The sequence below is a fragment of the Nerophis ophidion genome, linkage group LG06, assembly GCF_033978795.1.
Source record: "Nerophis ophidion isolate RoL-2023_Sa linkage group LG06, RoL_Noph_v1.0, whole genome shotgun sequence".
NCBI lineage: Eukaryota > Metazoa > Chordata > Actinopteri > Syngnathiformes > Syngnathidae > Nerophis > Nerophis ophidion.
Window position 1 is genome coordinate 23,065,494 of NC_084616.1, and position 16,629 is coordinate 23,082,122.

Genomic DNA, 16,629 nt, shown 5'->3' on the forward strand with positions numbered 1-16,629 from the left:
AATAACACTAACACAGACACTCGCTTGGTTGCATTCTGATGGGATGTAAACATATGCATGAAAACACTCTTACAGCCTCACACATGGGACGGTTTAGTAGGTAAGAATTGTTTTAGTCCTATTGTAAAATGTATAAATGTTGCTTGGAGTGATGAATAAGGAATCCATACAATTAGTAACACTATAGACGGCTAGAAAACGAAACAGCACTTCTACTTGCGGTTGAAAACACTAAATGGAAGGACACTGCAGCACCAGCAGTGAGAGAACTCGTCTAAAAGATGGCGCTGCCGCACAAACATAAACAGACTTTTTCAGTGTATTTGCTTGTTTGATCAGTGAAGCAAATCAGTTGCACAGTTTTATAAGCTGCTGGGTTCAAATTGTAGTCTTATAGTCCGGGATTTACTTTAGATGGAAACACTGGATCATTTTTGTAAGACCGCAGGCGTTCTTCTTTGGCGCCAATTCTCAAGAATCGTTGGTAAGGATGTAACGATACTTATGACAACCTTAGTTAAAATCATCCTTAAAGAGACATGAACTGACAGTTTGTGCATCAACTATAAAAAGCCATTATTTATTTCTTTTGTCGTTTGACTAAATTACTTGTGAAAAAAACAAAAAACTTGTGACTTTGTACTTTTGAAATATATATTTTCAGGGCATTGAATCGATTTTTACTGGACTGTTAATGTCGTTGTAAAAGAAGTTTACCTCTCATCAGCAGTGGTTGCTTGCAGACTTGGATAGGACATCTGGAGTCTGAGAGGATGGTGCAGGAGCCAAAGTATTTCATCCTTTAAAACGACAAGGACTGTTTTGCTTTAAATAGTTGCTAAAATGATATCCCCCTCATTGGGGTTCCATTTACTTGTAACAGTGGTCATGGACACAACTAAAACGCACCTAACATTTATTTGTTTGAGGCAAATTAAACCACTTTATCCCTCCAGAATATGTCAAAGTTTGTTTTCTCAATATTAAAAGCAGTGCAGACTCATTTTGCACCACAATACATTACTTCTTCACTTTACTATATTATGGATCACGATGTGGGAAGAACGGGATGGAAAGGAAAGAGGGACGAAGAGGAAGTGGAAGGAAAAAAGAAAGAGAAGAGAAAAAAGAAAAGTGTACGTGCATTTGTGTGTGTAGAAATATATATATATATATATATATAAATATATATATATATATTTATACACACACATACATATACACATGTATCTATACATATGTATGTATTGGTAAATGCATGTATTTACATGCTTAACAATGCATGTGATCGAGTACTATGATTTTGATAGAGACTCGAGTCCTTTCTTGTGTTTCTTTACCACAAGATCTATTTTTTGTTTGTTTGTTTTCTTTTCTCTTTTTCACCTGTTCAAAGTGAATGCGGAAAGGGTAGGTATAATAAGCTTTTAGCTTCAGCGTACACGTTTTTGGTCAGGAAATGTAAAATGATTCTTTAATTTGTTTATCTGCTATGCACTTGAAATGTACTGTTTACATAAACTGATAACCAAAAAAGAAAAAAAAACCTTCTTGTCTGGGCGTGTACCTCTTTGGATCCTGCACCATCCTCTCAGACTTGAGCTGATGAAGATAGTCCCAAAGTGGACCCAATCTGCTTTTTTTTTTTAGAAATCAGATTTTTCCAGCTAGCTTTTTGCACTGCATGTAAAATGTAATCTTTATTGGACTCCAGTGTAAACACGCACGGGCACCGATGCGGGCCCAATGAGGTCTCGACATCACTTGCATGCACAGTTCAATAAAGTGAAATGAAAAGAAGTTGACCGGATTCCGTAAATGAACAACAAAGTAGCTACAACTACTACACATCGTATTTTTTACGAGAAAATAAATGACAGTAATATAATGTCTAAATGAATAAACAGTGTACTGTATATGTTTTCATTTATTATTCAACTCACTTATATAAACAACTCTTGTAACATGTAAGCAAATATTGGACAGCTAAGGTGCTTCAACAATTGTTATTTATTCGGAATCAAAGTACATACATATATATCAGTGGTTCTTAACCTTGTTGGAGGTACCGAACCCCACCAGTTTCGTATGTGCATTCACCAAACCCTTCCTTTGTGAAAAATAAAATGTTTTTTTTTTTTTTTTTCAAATTCAAGACAAAGTTATGTTTTTGGTAACACTCTAGTATGGGGAACATATTCTAAGTAACAAAGACTTAATGTAGAGTTATTTGGTTAGGGTTAGCGTCAGGGTTAGAAGGTTAGGGTTATAATAAGGCCATACCAAATAAGGCATTAATTAGTACTTAGTGACTAATTAAGAGAATATGTTACTAATTTGCATGTTAATAAGCAACTAATTAATGCTGAATATGTTCCCCATACTAAAGTGTTACCCTGTTTTTTCTTCTGGTGCACAAAATGAACTGTGCATGAACATCACCTTGTTCAAACAACAAAACCAACACAGTGCATAAACTCACAACAAATTACACACCTGCAAATCAGTCAGCTGTTGCTGTATCTGTAATACGCCGGTAGGGAGAAGTTTGTATTTACACGATGAGTCGGGTGTGTTTTGACCTCCGCCGAACCCCTGAGGTCGACTCACCGAACCCCTAGGGTTCGATCGAACCCGGGTTAAGAACCACTGATATATATGTATCTTCACATATTACAAAAAGTCGATGAGTGAAGCGCCTAAAATTCAGCCGCCTGAAAAAAGACTTTGGTCACCGAAACCGGATGTTGTGATGACATGTTCACTTCCGCTGGTGGGCTGCGTCTGCCCTTGCACACACAAATGGCGTACTTCGCCCAAAGCCGATGCAAACACATCGCATTCAGCTCCTCGTCCTCTTAAGACTGGAGTCACATTTGAAAAGATCCAATTCAAGTCGAATTCCAGCTATCTCCTGATGTGGCCTGAATCGGATGCTCCGCTGGTGGGCTGCGTCTGCCCTTGCACACACAAATGGCGTACTTGGCCCAAAGCCGATGCAAACACATCGCATTCAGCTCCTCGTCCTCTTAAGACTGGAGTCACATTTGAAAAGATCCAATTCAAGTTGAATTCCAGCTATCTCCTGATGTGGCCTGAATCGGATGCCAAAAGATCCGATTTGAAGCACTTTGGAGTGTTTGGACTGGCAAAGAAATATCCGATCTGTGTCACTTGAGGGAAAATAGTCCAACTTGGTGGGCAGTGTAAATAGTAATAATCGATTAATTTCTCTAAGAACAAGCATGATTACCTGATGCATGAGATTATTCACAGGCATGTTTATATACATATGTTTTGACTTGCTAACTATTTATGACTTTCAGTAGAATAAACGTAAACAAATACATGTTTGGTTATGAAGTAGGTACCCCAACTGAATCCAGCTCCATGATTCATCATGTCATCAGAAAGAAGTCGTAATAGAGTGATGTGCCTGTTTGCTCTTAAAATCCCCTTTTTGGAGTAAAAAATGCACATCGTATTCCTTGTTCATCAGCATACCTCTGCATTTACCACTTTTCCACTTTCCCTATTTTACCCAGAGTCCATTTATCGACGCGGAGCCAGAAGATGGAAGAAATTCTACCAAGTCAACGGACACCTCTTCCAGGCCAAGCGCTTTAACACGGCAAGTGGATTTTACACACTGTGGATGGGAATGGTGGTGATCAAAGATCTGATTGTTTATACTTATTTACGGTATAGCTCGGTTGGTAGAGCGGCTGTGTCAGCAACTTGAGGGTTGCAGGTTCGATCCCCGCTTCCGCCATCCTAGTCACTGCCGTTGTGTCCTTGGGCAAGACACTTTACCCACCTGCTCCCAGTGCCACCCACACTGGTTTAATTGTAACTTAGCTATTGGGTTTCACTATGTAAAAGGGCTTTGAGTCACTTGAGGAAAAAGCGCTATATAAATATAATTCACTTCACTTCACGCAGGACTTAGGACTGGCCGATAAAACCATATTAATACTAATCGCCATAGATGGGTAATCAATATCAATAAAATATGCATTTCATGCATACTCCTGGCTTGATATGTGATGATACTTATTAGGGGTGTCAATTTTTTTTAATTTTCGATTAAATCAAGATTCTTAGTTGTACCAATTCTTAATCGATTCTAAAAAATATGATTTTGAACTTTTTTTTTTTTATCTGTCCTGTGCAGCCACTCAGACAAATCATATTGTTGATGTGGATGATCTATATCTGCTGTACAGGTTTACTTTAGAAAAGAGAAGTTGATCATTATTTGTATTTGACTTTATTGAATGTTTGGGTAGAATTGTATTAAAGGCCTACTGAAATGAGATTTTCTTATTTAAACGGGAATAGCAGGTCCATTCTATGTGTCATACTTGATCATTTCGCGATATTGCCATATTTTTGCTGAAAAGATTTAGTAGAGAACATTGACGATAAAGTTCGCAACTTTTGGTCGCTAATAGAAAAGCCTTGCCTGTACCGGAAGTATGTGCGAGTGACGTCACGAGTTGCAGGGCTCCACACATATTCACATTGTTTATAATGGGAGCCACCAGCAGTAAGAGCAATTCGGACCGAGGAAAGCGCCAATTTCCCCATTAATTTGAGCGAGGATGAATGATTTCTGAATTAGGATATTGATAGTAAAGGACAAGAAAAAAAAAAAAAAACGACGGCTCCGGGCGGCGGCAGTGTGAGCGTTTCAGATGTAATTAGACACATTTACTAGGATAATTCTGGAAGATCCCTTATCTGCTTATTGTTTTAATAGTGTTTTAGTGAGATTTTAAAGATTGTAAAGATATACCTCAAGGTCGGATGGCTGCGGTGAACACGCAGTGTCTCAGAGAGAAGCCGAGGAGCCAAGCTCACAGCTGCCTTTTTTGACAGCTGCTGCAGAACGACGAATAATCCACTGATGTCTTCGGTATAATATATATCACAATTTCCCCATCCAAAAACATGCTGGTTGACGTAGAGAAAACATGTTCGCTTGACCGCTCTGCTTCACAACAAACAAACAAACACCGGCTGTGTCTCGGTGCTAAAGACAGCTGCAATTCACCGCTTTCCACCAACAGCATTGTTCTTTATAGTCTCCATTATTAAATGAACAAATTGCAAAAGATTCAGCAACACAAATGTCCAAAATACTGTGTAATTATGCGGTTAAAGCAGACTACTTTTAGCCACGAGTGGTGCAGCGCTAATATTTCCTGACAGTCCGTGACATCACGCGTACGCGTCATCATTCCTAGACGTTTTCAACAAGAAACTCGCGGGAAATTTAAAATTGCAATTTAGTAAACTAAAAAGGCCGTATTGGCATGTGTTGCAATGTTAATATTTCATCATTGATATATAAACTATCAGACTGCATGGTCAGTAGTAGTGGGTTTCAGTAGGCCTTTAAACAAAAGCAGTTTTATTTGAAGTAATATAAACATTTATTAGAGCTGTTTATATATTTTATGGAGGAATGTAGTCCATCATGCAACAGGCACCCAATGTTGTTAAAAAAGCATTGGTTTTGAATCGAGAATCGATTCTGAATTGAATTGTTTCCAGTGTTGGTAACGCGTTACTGTAACCCAGTTATTTTAGTCGGTAACTAGTAGTCTAACACGTTATTTTTTATATTCAGTAACTCAGTTACCGATACGACATGATGCGTTACTGCGTTATTTTACGTTATTTTTTATGTAGTATCGGCTAGAAACAGAAGATCGGAGTGTGTTTTATTGGAGAGCTGCGGTGTCGTCCTTCTGAATCTTCCTGTGTCACAAGGGAAAGAAGAGGCGCGCTGTGTGTGTGGGGGGCGGGGGGGGTGTCTGTGTTTACTAACAAGACATCCTAGCAGAGCTGAAGTCGAGTCTCTTAGGATGAATATATTTTCACTACTTTTCTTTTGTCAAGCACAGAGAAAAGAACATTTTAGTTAAATGTAAGTTGTGTCTTGGATCAAAGATCCTGTCTACTGCCCAAAACAGCAATTCAAATCTGCTGAAACAGCTACAAAAGCAACATGCTTTGACGAAGCTAGTAAAGAGAGACACAGATTCCGATGCCACTTTACCTCCACCTCCCCCTCCACCTAAGGATTTTTAACGGAGACACTGCTAGCCAGGACAACATTGATAGAGCCATTGCAGTGTATGTGTTAAAAGACATGCAAAGCTTTCCAAAGCCCTATTTTCACCTCTACCTGGACATTTTTCACTGTCAAAATTTTTTGACCATTCCACCTTCAAAACATCTTAGTTCTTAATTAACTCGTAGTTGGGACCAAAATGGCCCTTATTTTTTTTGGTACAAACTCTCGAAATTCCGAGGTGCACTTTGTAACCGAGTTCAAACATTTCAACACCATCTAGGACAATTGTGCCAGCAACAATATTTTTAAAAATTCCTGTTTTCGCTGAAATTCCCAAATTTCCAGGAAATTCCCATTCAAATGAATGGGATTAATGGGTTCTAAAATGCCCAAAACACATTTTTAAACCCGATTCTGACCTTTCAACTATCCACCCACAATACTCTTTCGATATATCAAATGCAAAACATGTTTTCCCTTTCCCAAATTTCCCTATTTTCTTGAAATTTCCAGGTATTTTCTCCCCATTGACCATGAATGGACATTTTGTGGCGCAGCTCACATTTCTCATCCAATTTGAACCGTTCCAACATCCACACACTCCACTCAGCCTGGACATTCAAGCATTTCAGCGGTTTGGCGGCCTGCGTACATAGGGCATTCACACAAATTAAATTTTTAGTACTCATGAAAGTGAATGGATAATCATACATTCCTTTGTTTTCATCCTGCTGTTAGATTTGAGGCTGAAATGAAACAAATGGTTGAAACCAGTGCAACTTTTTATCATTTATTATCCTGTACTCCTACATTTTTACTGGCTTAGTGTCAATAAGATGGGGTTTCTGGCAGAAAAGTGACTATATTCTTGGAGAAAAACCACTAATGGGCAGGTTTTTTGACAACAGAGTCAGTAAAATACATGGGGCGGCTAAAGCTGAATCACAAATAGTGCAGGGTCTAATTCTCAATCTGGGATCTGCATTTTCACTTTCTCTCATCGCTATTCTGATTGAAAATGAACTACGGTAGCTAGCTAAATAATGTATCTGGAAACTGAAGCATTATTTCCACTCTGCTACCTAAAAGCACAAGTGGGCTCTCCTCATAATCTTGTTTGAAGCCTGCTAGATGACGTAATGCGCTGTGATGTAATCCTATTTCTGCCAAGATGTTAAAGGACAGCACTCAAAGGTTTTCATGCCTTGTGTTATTTTAGCAGCGACGAGTCGTCTAAGACCAAGGAGGTTAAATGGCCTCCATTTACTGTTTGGTGTGTTTATTAGCACATCTACATTTTCTGTTTCTACTGGAGCCATGCCAAGGATGGAACGATCAACAGTTTTAATGATGAAACGCGGTAGAATTCCAGACGTCTAGTTATTACTGTTTCAAATTCAAATTATTGTAAAATGCCACTGGATAAACTTAAGCTACAATAATACTTCTCATTTTCTGGATAAGACCTAGCATATTTATCGCTACCTGGCCTAAATGCTAACATGAAAACATTGTCTTCCCCTTTTACAAACATTCTACTTAGGGCTGGGCAATAAAACATTATCAATAATAATCGCAATAGACACGTAATCGATATCAATAAAAAATAGGTTGGAAGAAAGATGAAGTATGGAAGCATGGTTGGTTGCATGAACAAATGCACTTGCTCTCTGGCAACTGAGGAACACAAGAAGTGATCACTGATCAGGGGGAGTGACACGCTAACAGATAAACAGTTTTTGGATTTTTTTCAAAGGGACTGTATTAAGACCAATGTGGTCTGTAAATGATGCAAGGCAAAAGCGCTAATACCACACCATCTTAACCATGCTCACCCTTTACAGCACAGCTGTTACTTCCTGGCACTAAACAGAAGAAAATACTTCTTCGCAAGTTTCTTTATGTTTACATTTTCACACGTTGCACTATTTTCTTACACTTTATGAAGCATTTCTTACATATGCCTTATTTTGGCACCTGTATTTTAAGATGTTATCGTTAATTGTTCAATGTGATTTTAATCATTTGTTTCCATTGAGTGTGTTCTATGCTTGTGTTGACATTTCCTTTCTGCCTTGATAGCAGAGAAGTGGTCATTTTGACAGCAGTTTTTAATTTAGTTTTTGTCATAGTCTTTTGACTAAAATTATTTTAGTTTTAGTTGTATTTTAGTCATTTAAGTTAGTTTTAGTCGACTAAATACCTCACAATTTTAGTCTACAAAAATTACAGTACATTTTGTCCACTAAAATATAAAGAATAATTTATAATGTATCTTTGATGTTGTCTTGAAACTACTTTTATTAGGGTTACTGCAGAACATCTCAAAAACTAAATTCACAACAAGACCTGCCCTCATTAATATTATTGACAAGTACATTTTACACTAACTTTACTGTGGGCTATTATTTTAGCAGAAATCAAGAATTGTTTTCAAAAGTTGAATAATAAATGACTAAAAAGGTCATATGTTGAAACAAGTTTTACTCTATAATTTGTGTAACTACACTGAATGTGCACGATTGGCATCCTGGCCTCTGTCCTGTCTAAATATACCAAATAGTCTCATAAACCGAGGACGTGTACTGTATATTCTGTATCTCGCATACCTGTCCTCCTTTGTGTGTTTGTCAAGTTGTGCAATTAATAGCTGAACGGTGTTCCGAGGACATCGCTTATAGCACACTCTACGAGTATCTTGCTTATTAGATTGACGGGCAAGCTCGCCCATAGTGTGCAACATAAATAGTAGTTGAGTAAGCAGTCTTGCTACTGCTCTTCTGTCGTTGATAGTAAAGGTGCACTATTCACTTTAGCTGAGGGCATTATAACCATAGGAATAATCAGCGATTTTGACCGATATAAAACACTTATATCGTGATGCAGTTTTCAGCCATATCGCCCAACCCTAGTTACAAGACTTTTTTTCCCCGTATTTCTTGTCTCTAGCGGTGACAATCGACTCACCGACAAACGAGTTGCGTGCATCTATGCTTTTGCAGGCTTGCAATATGCCTGAAGGCTTTACAATCAATACCACTATTGATGGTTTGTATGTTTGATATTGACAAACACTCATATGACTTACGTGATGTTCATTTGATTTGAAAACAAAATGTTTGCAACTGGTATAAAACCATATGTACTTGGCAAAGCACACTGATGGCATGCTGCTTGTCCTCAGCAGCGACTCTACTGAAGGGTCAGTCCTACTGAAGTAGTTCTAGGCAAGAGAAAGTTGCATGTTTGAATCAGCAGACACTTGCAAGTCATGTCTGACTGTTCTTACATTCAGACATAATCTAAGAAGAAGTAGGTCAGGTGTCTCCTCCCTTTTTTTTTCAAATGCTGTCTCCTTTTTCACTGCATCCATCTTTTCCTCGCCATTCCTCTTTCCGGTGGCATAACACAAGTTGAAGCTGTTTCGTTGACCGTCATACATAATGGGTTTTGTTTTGCATTTGCATTCTCTTCCTTTTCTTTGTGCATCCAACAAAATAGTTGGGCAGAGTTGAACAAGAGTTCAATCTCGCTGGAAAGTAGTCAGCAGCGATTTACGGATAGTCCTGTGTTACAATCTCATAAACCTTATCGCTAAAAACTAAGACCAATACTTGTAAAGATGGACATTGTGTATGTTGTCCTAAATGTCATGTATGTTGTCCTCAATGTCACGGATGTAGTCGTAAATGTCGCATGTGTTGTCCTAAATGTCATGTGTGTAGTCCTAAATGTCACATATTTTGTTCTAAACGTCACGTATGTTGTCCTAAATCTCGGGTGGTTGTCGTAAATGTCACGTGTCTTATGCCAAATGTCACATGTGTTGTCCTAAATGTCAAGTATTTTGTCCTAAATATCACTTATGTCACATAGAGTATATAGTCCTAAATGCCACATGTGTGGTCCGAAATGTCACATAAATAGTCCTAAATGTCACATATGTTGTCCTAAACGTCACGTATGTTGTCCTAAATGTCACATATGTTGTCGTAAATGTCACGTGTGTTTTCCTAAACATCACGTGTGTTGTCTTAAACGTTATGTATATTGTCCTAAACGTCACGTGTGTTCTCCTAAATGTCACACGTGTTGTGCTAAATGTTACATACAGTATAGTCCTAAATGTCACCTGTGTTGTTATAAATGTCACGTATATAGTCCTAAATGTCACATATACAGTCTTAAATGTCACATGTTGCCCTAAATGTCCCGTGTGTTGTTCTAAATGTCACGTGTGTTGTCCCAAACGTCACGTATGTTGTCTTCAATGTCACGTATATAGTCCCAAATGTCACTGGTGTTGTCCTTAACGTCACGTGTGTTGTCCTAAATGTCACGTAAATAGTCCTAATAGTCACGTATGTTGTCCTAAATGTCATGTATGTTGTCCTAAATGTAACGTATGCTGTCCTTAATGTCACATATGTTGTCACAAATGTCATGTATACAGTCCTAAATGTCACATATGTTGTCCTATATGTCACGTGTATTATCCTAAATGTCACGTGTATTATCCTAAATGTCACATATTTTGTTGTAAATGTCACGTGTGTGGTCCTAAATGTCACATATGTTGTACTAAATGTCACGTATATTGTCCTAAATGTCTTGTATGTTTTACTAAATGTCACGTATATTCATACTTGCCAACCCTCCCGGATTTTCCGGGAGACTCCCGAAATTCAGCGCCTCCCCCGAAAACCTCCCGGGACAAATTTTTTCCCGGAAATCTCCCGAAATTCCAGCGGAGCTGGAGGCCACGCCCCCTCCAGCTCAATGCAGACAGACCTGACTCAATGTTGTGACCCTCTTAAAGAGGACAATACTGCCATCTACTGTACATAGAATAGAATATAAATATATTCCACATTTAAGTGCAGTCAAGGAACATATACATTAGGAAGTCTGTTCTGAGTTCTGAAGCCCACAGTAAAGAGACGTAACTTCATCACGTCGCCTGGTTATTGACTCCAACCCAATATATTACACCGTCGACGAGCAAAATGAAGAAATACGCTTGCAAGTTCAGAACGATTGGAAACAAGAATTTCAGTTTATCCAGGAGAGTTCGAAGGAGAAGGGGTATGTTACCTGTAAATTTTGTACAACAGACTTCGATGGTGTATCTAATGCTGAGACAAAGATGGCTATGCTGATAGCTGGAAGCAATGTCCCGTTCTCATTTGCGAATGTCTACAACAAATCCGTGAAGGATGTTCCCTGATTCGGAGGATCGCTCGCCAATACGCAAATGGCAGAACAAAGGTTACTCAAATAGTGAAAGGTAAGTGTTGTTGTTGTTTTTTAGTAACCAGCAAGCACAGTACAGTTAGTAGAACAACTGTGTTTTTATTACTGGGTTTTTGATAGGTGCCGTCGGAAATTCAACTTTTTATTTTATTTATATATACAATAAAATAAATAAATATATATATATATGTATATATATATATATATATATACATATATATATATATATATATACATACATATATATAGCTAGAATTCACTGAAAGTCAAGTATTTCATACATATATAATATATATGAAATACTCGAGTTGGTGAATTATCCGCCACCCCTCTTAACCACGCCCCCCACCATAACCACACACCCAACCACGCTTCCGCCACACCCCCCGACCACGCCCCCCCACCCCCCACCTCCCAAAATCGGAGGTCTCAAGGTTGGCAAGTATGCGTATATTGTCCTAAATCTCACGTACAGTATGTTGTACTAAATGTCACGTATATAGTCCTAAATGTCACATATGTTGTTCTAAATGTCATGTACATAGTCCTGAACTTCATGAATGTTGTCCTAAACCTCACGTAAATGTCATCTTGTGTGTGCCCCACAGAAAGCCTACTGTGGCCACTGTAGTGAAAGGATATGGGGGCTTGGCGGGCAGGGCTACAAGTGTATCAACTGCAAACTGCTGGTCCATAAGCGCTGTCACAGACTCCTCCCACAGACCTGCCAGAGGCTTATGGTGAGTCGATAAACGCTGCTCACTTGTCACAACTCTAACTTCTATTGGATCTTCTCTTATGAATGACATTAAAAGGAGCATTACAGCCACACTGAACATAACATCTGAAGAATAATACAAGGAGAAAACTACAATCAGTTCCTCTAAACCAATATATACACACACATATATACTTATATATGTGTTCATACAAACCCCATTTCCATATGAGTTGGGAAATTGTGTTGGATATAAATATAAACGGAATAAAATGATTTGCAAATCATTTTCAACCCATTTTCAGTTGAATATGCTACATAGACAACATGTTTGATGTTCAAACTGATAAACATTTTTGCAAATCATTAACTTTCGAATTTGATGCCAGCAACATGTGACAAAGAAGTTGGGAAAGGTGGCAATAAATACAGATAAAGTTGAGGAATGCTCATCAAACACTTATTTATAACACCCCACAAGTGTGCAGGCTAATTGGGAACAGGTGGGTGCCACGATTGGGTATAAAAACAGCTTCCCAAAAATGCTTAGTCTTTCACAAGAAAGAATGGTGCGAAGTACACCCCTTTGTCCACAACTGTGTGAGCAAATAGTCAAACAGTTTAAGAACAACGTTTCTCAAAGTGCAATTGCAAAAAATGTAGGGATTTCAACATCTACAGTCCATAATATCGTCAAAAGTTTCAGTGAATCCGGAGAAATCACTCCACGTAAGCGGCATGGCCAGAAACCAACATTGAATGATCGTGACCTTCGATCCCTCAGATGGCACTGTATCAAAAACCGACATCAATCTCTAAAGGATATCACCACATGGGCTCAGGAACACTGTCACTACATACAATTTGTCGTTACATCTCTAAGTGCAAGTTAAAGCTCTATTATGGAAAGCAAAAGCCATTTATCAACAATATCCAGAAACGCCGCCGGCTTCTCTGGTCCCGAGATCATCTAAGATGGACGAATGCAAAGTGGAAAAGTGTTCTGTGGTCTGACGAGTCCACATTTCAAATTGTTTTCGGAAATTTTCAACATCGTGTTATCTGGACCAAATGGGAAGCAAACCATCCAGACTGTTATCGACGTAAAGTTCAAAAGCCGGCATCTGTGATGGTATGGGGGTGCATTAGTGCCCAAGGCATGGGTAACTTACACATCTGTGAAGGCCCCATTAATGCTGAAAGGTACATACAGGTTTTGGAACAACATATGCTGCCATCTAAGCACCGTATTTTTCATGGACGCCCCTGCTTATTTCAGCAAGACAATGCCGAGCCACATTCAGCACGTGTTACAACAGCGTGGCTTCGTAAATAAGGAATGCGGATAAATTCCTAGCCCGCCTGCAGTCCAGACCTGTCTCCTATCAAAAATGTGTGGCGCGTTATGAAGCGTAAAATACCACAGCGGAGACTGTTGAACGACTGAAGCTCTACATAAAACAAGAATGGGAAACAATTCCACTTTCAAAGCTTCAACAATTAGTTTCCTCAGTTCTAAACGTTTGAGTGTTATTAAAAGAAAAGGTGATGTAACACAGTGGTGAACACGCCCTTTCCCAAATACTTTGGCACGTGTTGCAGCCATGAAATTTGTAAGTTAATTATTATTTGCACAAAAAAAATTAAGTTTATGTGTTTGAACATCAAATATCTTGTCTTTGTAATGCATTCAATTGAATATGGGTTGAAAATTATTTGGAAATCATTGTATTCTGTTTATATTTACATCTAACACAATTTCCCAACTCCCATGGAAACGGGGCTTGTATATATATTCACACTATATTAGGATACTATTATATATACATACTGTATATATATGTGTACACATATATATATATATACATACATATATATACAGTATATATATCCATGCATATAAACATATGTATATACATACATATACATATGTGTGTATGTATGTATGTGTTTTATATATATATATATGTATATATATATATATATATATATATATATATATATATATATATATATATATATATATATATATATATATATATATATATATATATATTAGGGCTGCGAATCTTTGGGTGTCCCACGATTCGATTCAATATCGATTCTTGGGGTCGCGATTTAATTATCTATCGATTTTTGTTTGTGCAGCCCTTTGAGACACTAGTGATTTAGGGCTATATAAGTAAACATTGATTGATTGATTGATTGATATCGATTTTTTCGATTTGATTCGATTCTCGATTCAAAAACGATATTTTTCCGATTCAAAACGATTCTGTATTCATTCAATACATAAGATTTCAGCAGGATCTACCCCAGTCTGCTGACAAAAGAAAAGCTTTTATAATTGTAAAGGACAATGTTTTATCAACCTATTGCAATAATGTAAATTTGTTTTAACTATTAAACAAACCAACAATACGACTTATTTTATCTTTGTGAAAACATTGGACACAGTGTGTTATCAAGCTTATGAGATGCGATGCAAGTGTAAGCCACTGTGACACTATACATATATATATATATATATATATATATATATATATATATATATATATATATATATATATATATATATATATATATATATATATATATATATATGTCTTGATTGGATTATCCGGAGAATAGTGCTCGATACCGTGGTAGAGCGCAATATATATATATATATATATATATATATACACATACATATCCCGATTCTGTCAAGGATCGTGTGTTGACGGTCTGTGCACCAGTCTCCCCATGTTAAACAAAGTCACGCACAGGCATCCTCCATAAAGGGATACTCCACTACCAGGAGGATCATCATACTCATTCGAGTGACCGCCAATGATGATACATCCATCCATCCATTTTCTACCGCTTATTCCCTTTCGGGGTCGCGGGGGGCGCTGGCGCCTATCTCAGCTACAATCGGGCGTAAGGCGGGGTACACCCTGGACAAGTCGCCACCTCATCGCAGGGCCAACACAGAGAGACAGACAACATTCACACCCACATTCACACACTAGGGCCAATTTAGTGTTGCCAATCAACCTATCCCCAGGTGCATGTCTTTGGAAGTGGGAGGAAGCCGGAGTACCCGGAGGGAACCCACGCATTCACGGGGAGAACATGCAAACTCCACACAGAAAGATCCCGAGCCTGGATTTGAACCCAGGACTGCAGGACCTTCGTATTGTGAGGCAGACGCACTAACCCCTCTGCCACCGTGAAGCCCATATGATACATACATATGTATATATGTATATATACATATGTATATATGTATATATATATATATATATACATATGTGTAGATGTATATATACCTATGTATATACAGTATTTATATATACATATGTATGTATGTATAATGTCAACAATATATATATATATATATACGTGTGTGTGTGTGTGTGTGTGTGTGTGTGCAAACCCCGTTTCCATATGAGTTAGGAAATTGTGTTGGATGTAAATGTACATGGAATACAATTATTTGGGAATCCCTTTCAACACATTCAATTGAATGCACTACAAAGACAAGATATTTGATGTTCAAACTCATAAACTTTTTTTTTTGCAAATAATAATAACTTAGAATTTCATGGCTGCAACACGTGCCAGAGTAGTTGGGAAAGGACATGTTCACCACTGTGTTACATCACCTTTTCTTTTAACAACACTCAATAAACGTTTTGGAACTGTGGAAACTAATTGTGGAAGCTTTAAAAGTGGAATTATTTCCCATTCTTGCTTTATGTAGAGCTTCAGTCGTTCAACAGTCCGGGGTCTCCGCTGTCATATTTTATGCTTCACAATGCGCCACAAATTTTCGATGGGAGACAGGTCTGGACTGCAGGCGTGCCAGGAAAGTACCCGCACTCTTTTACCACGAAGCCACGCTGTTGTAACTGAAATAAGCAAGGGTGTCCATGATAACGTTACTTGGATGTTGCTCCAAAACCTGTATGGACCATTCAGCATTGATGGTTCCCCCACAGATGTGTAAGTTACCCATGCGTTGGGCACTAATACACACCCACACCGTCACAGATGCTGGCTTTTGAACTTTGCGCCTATAACAATCAGAATTGTTATTTTCCTCTTTGTTCTGGAGGACACCACATCCTCTGTCTTCAAATATAATTTGAAATGTGGACTCGTCAGACCACAGAACACCTTTGCACTTTGCATCAGTCCATCTTAGGTGAGCTCGTGCCCAGCCAAGCCGGCGCGTTTCAGGATATTGTTGATAAATGGGTTTGGCTTTGCATAGTAGAGATTTAACTTGCACTTACAGATGTAGCGACCAACTGTAGTTACTGACAGTGGTTTTATGAAGTGTTCCTGAGCCCATGTGGTGATATCCTTTACACACTGATGTCGGTTTCTGATGCAGTACCGCCTGAGGGATCAAAAGTCCGTAATATCATCGCTTACGTGCAGTGATTTCTCCAGATTCTCTGAACGTTTTGATGATTTTACGGACCGTAGATGGTAAAATCCTTAAATTCCTTGTAATAGCTTGTTGAGAAATGTTGTTCTAAAACTGTTCGACAATTTGCTTACAAAGTGGTAACCCTCGCCC

The 16,629-nt window shown here is 38.3% G+C and overlaps 1 protein-coding gene across 1 annotated transcript in view; it reads left to right on the plus strand.

The window, feature by feature from the left end:
* prkcz (protein kinase C, zeta) overlaps positions 1–16,629 on the plus strand; it is a 208,396-nt gene that overhangs the window by 92,006 nt on the left and 99,761 nt on the right. Inside the window, 2 exon segments of the mRNA XM_061903119.1 lie at positions 3,546–3,631; positions 11,947–12,078. Of these exon segments, the coding sequence (XP_061759103.1) occupies positions 3,546–3,631; positions 11,947–12,078 (218 nt within the window).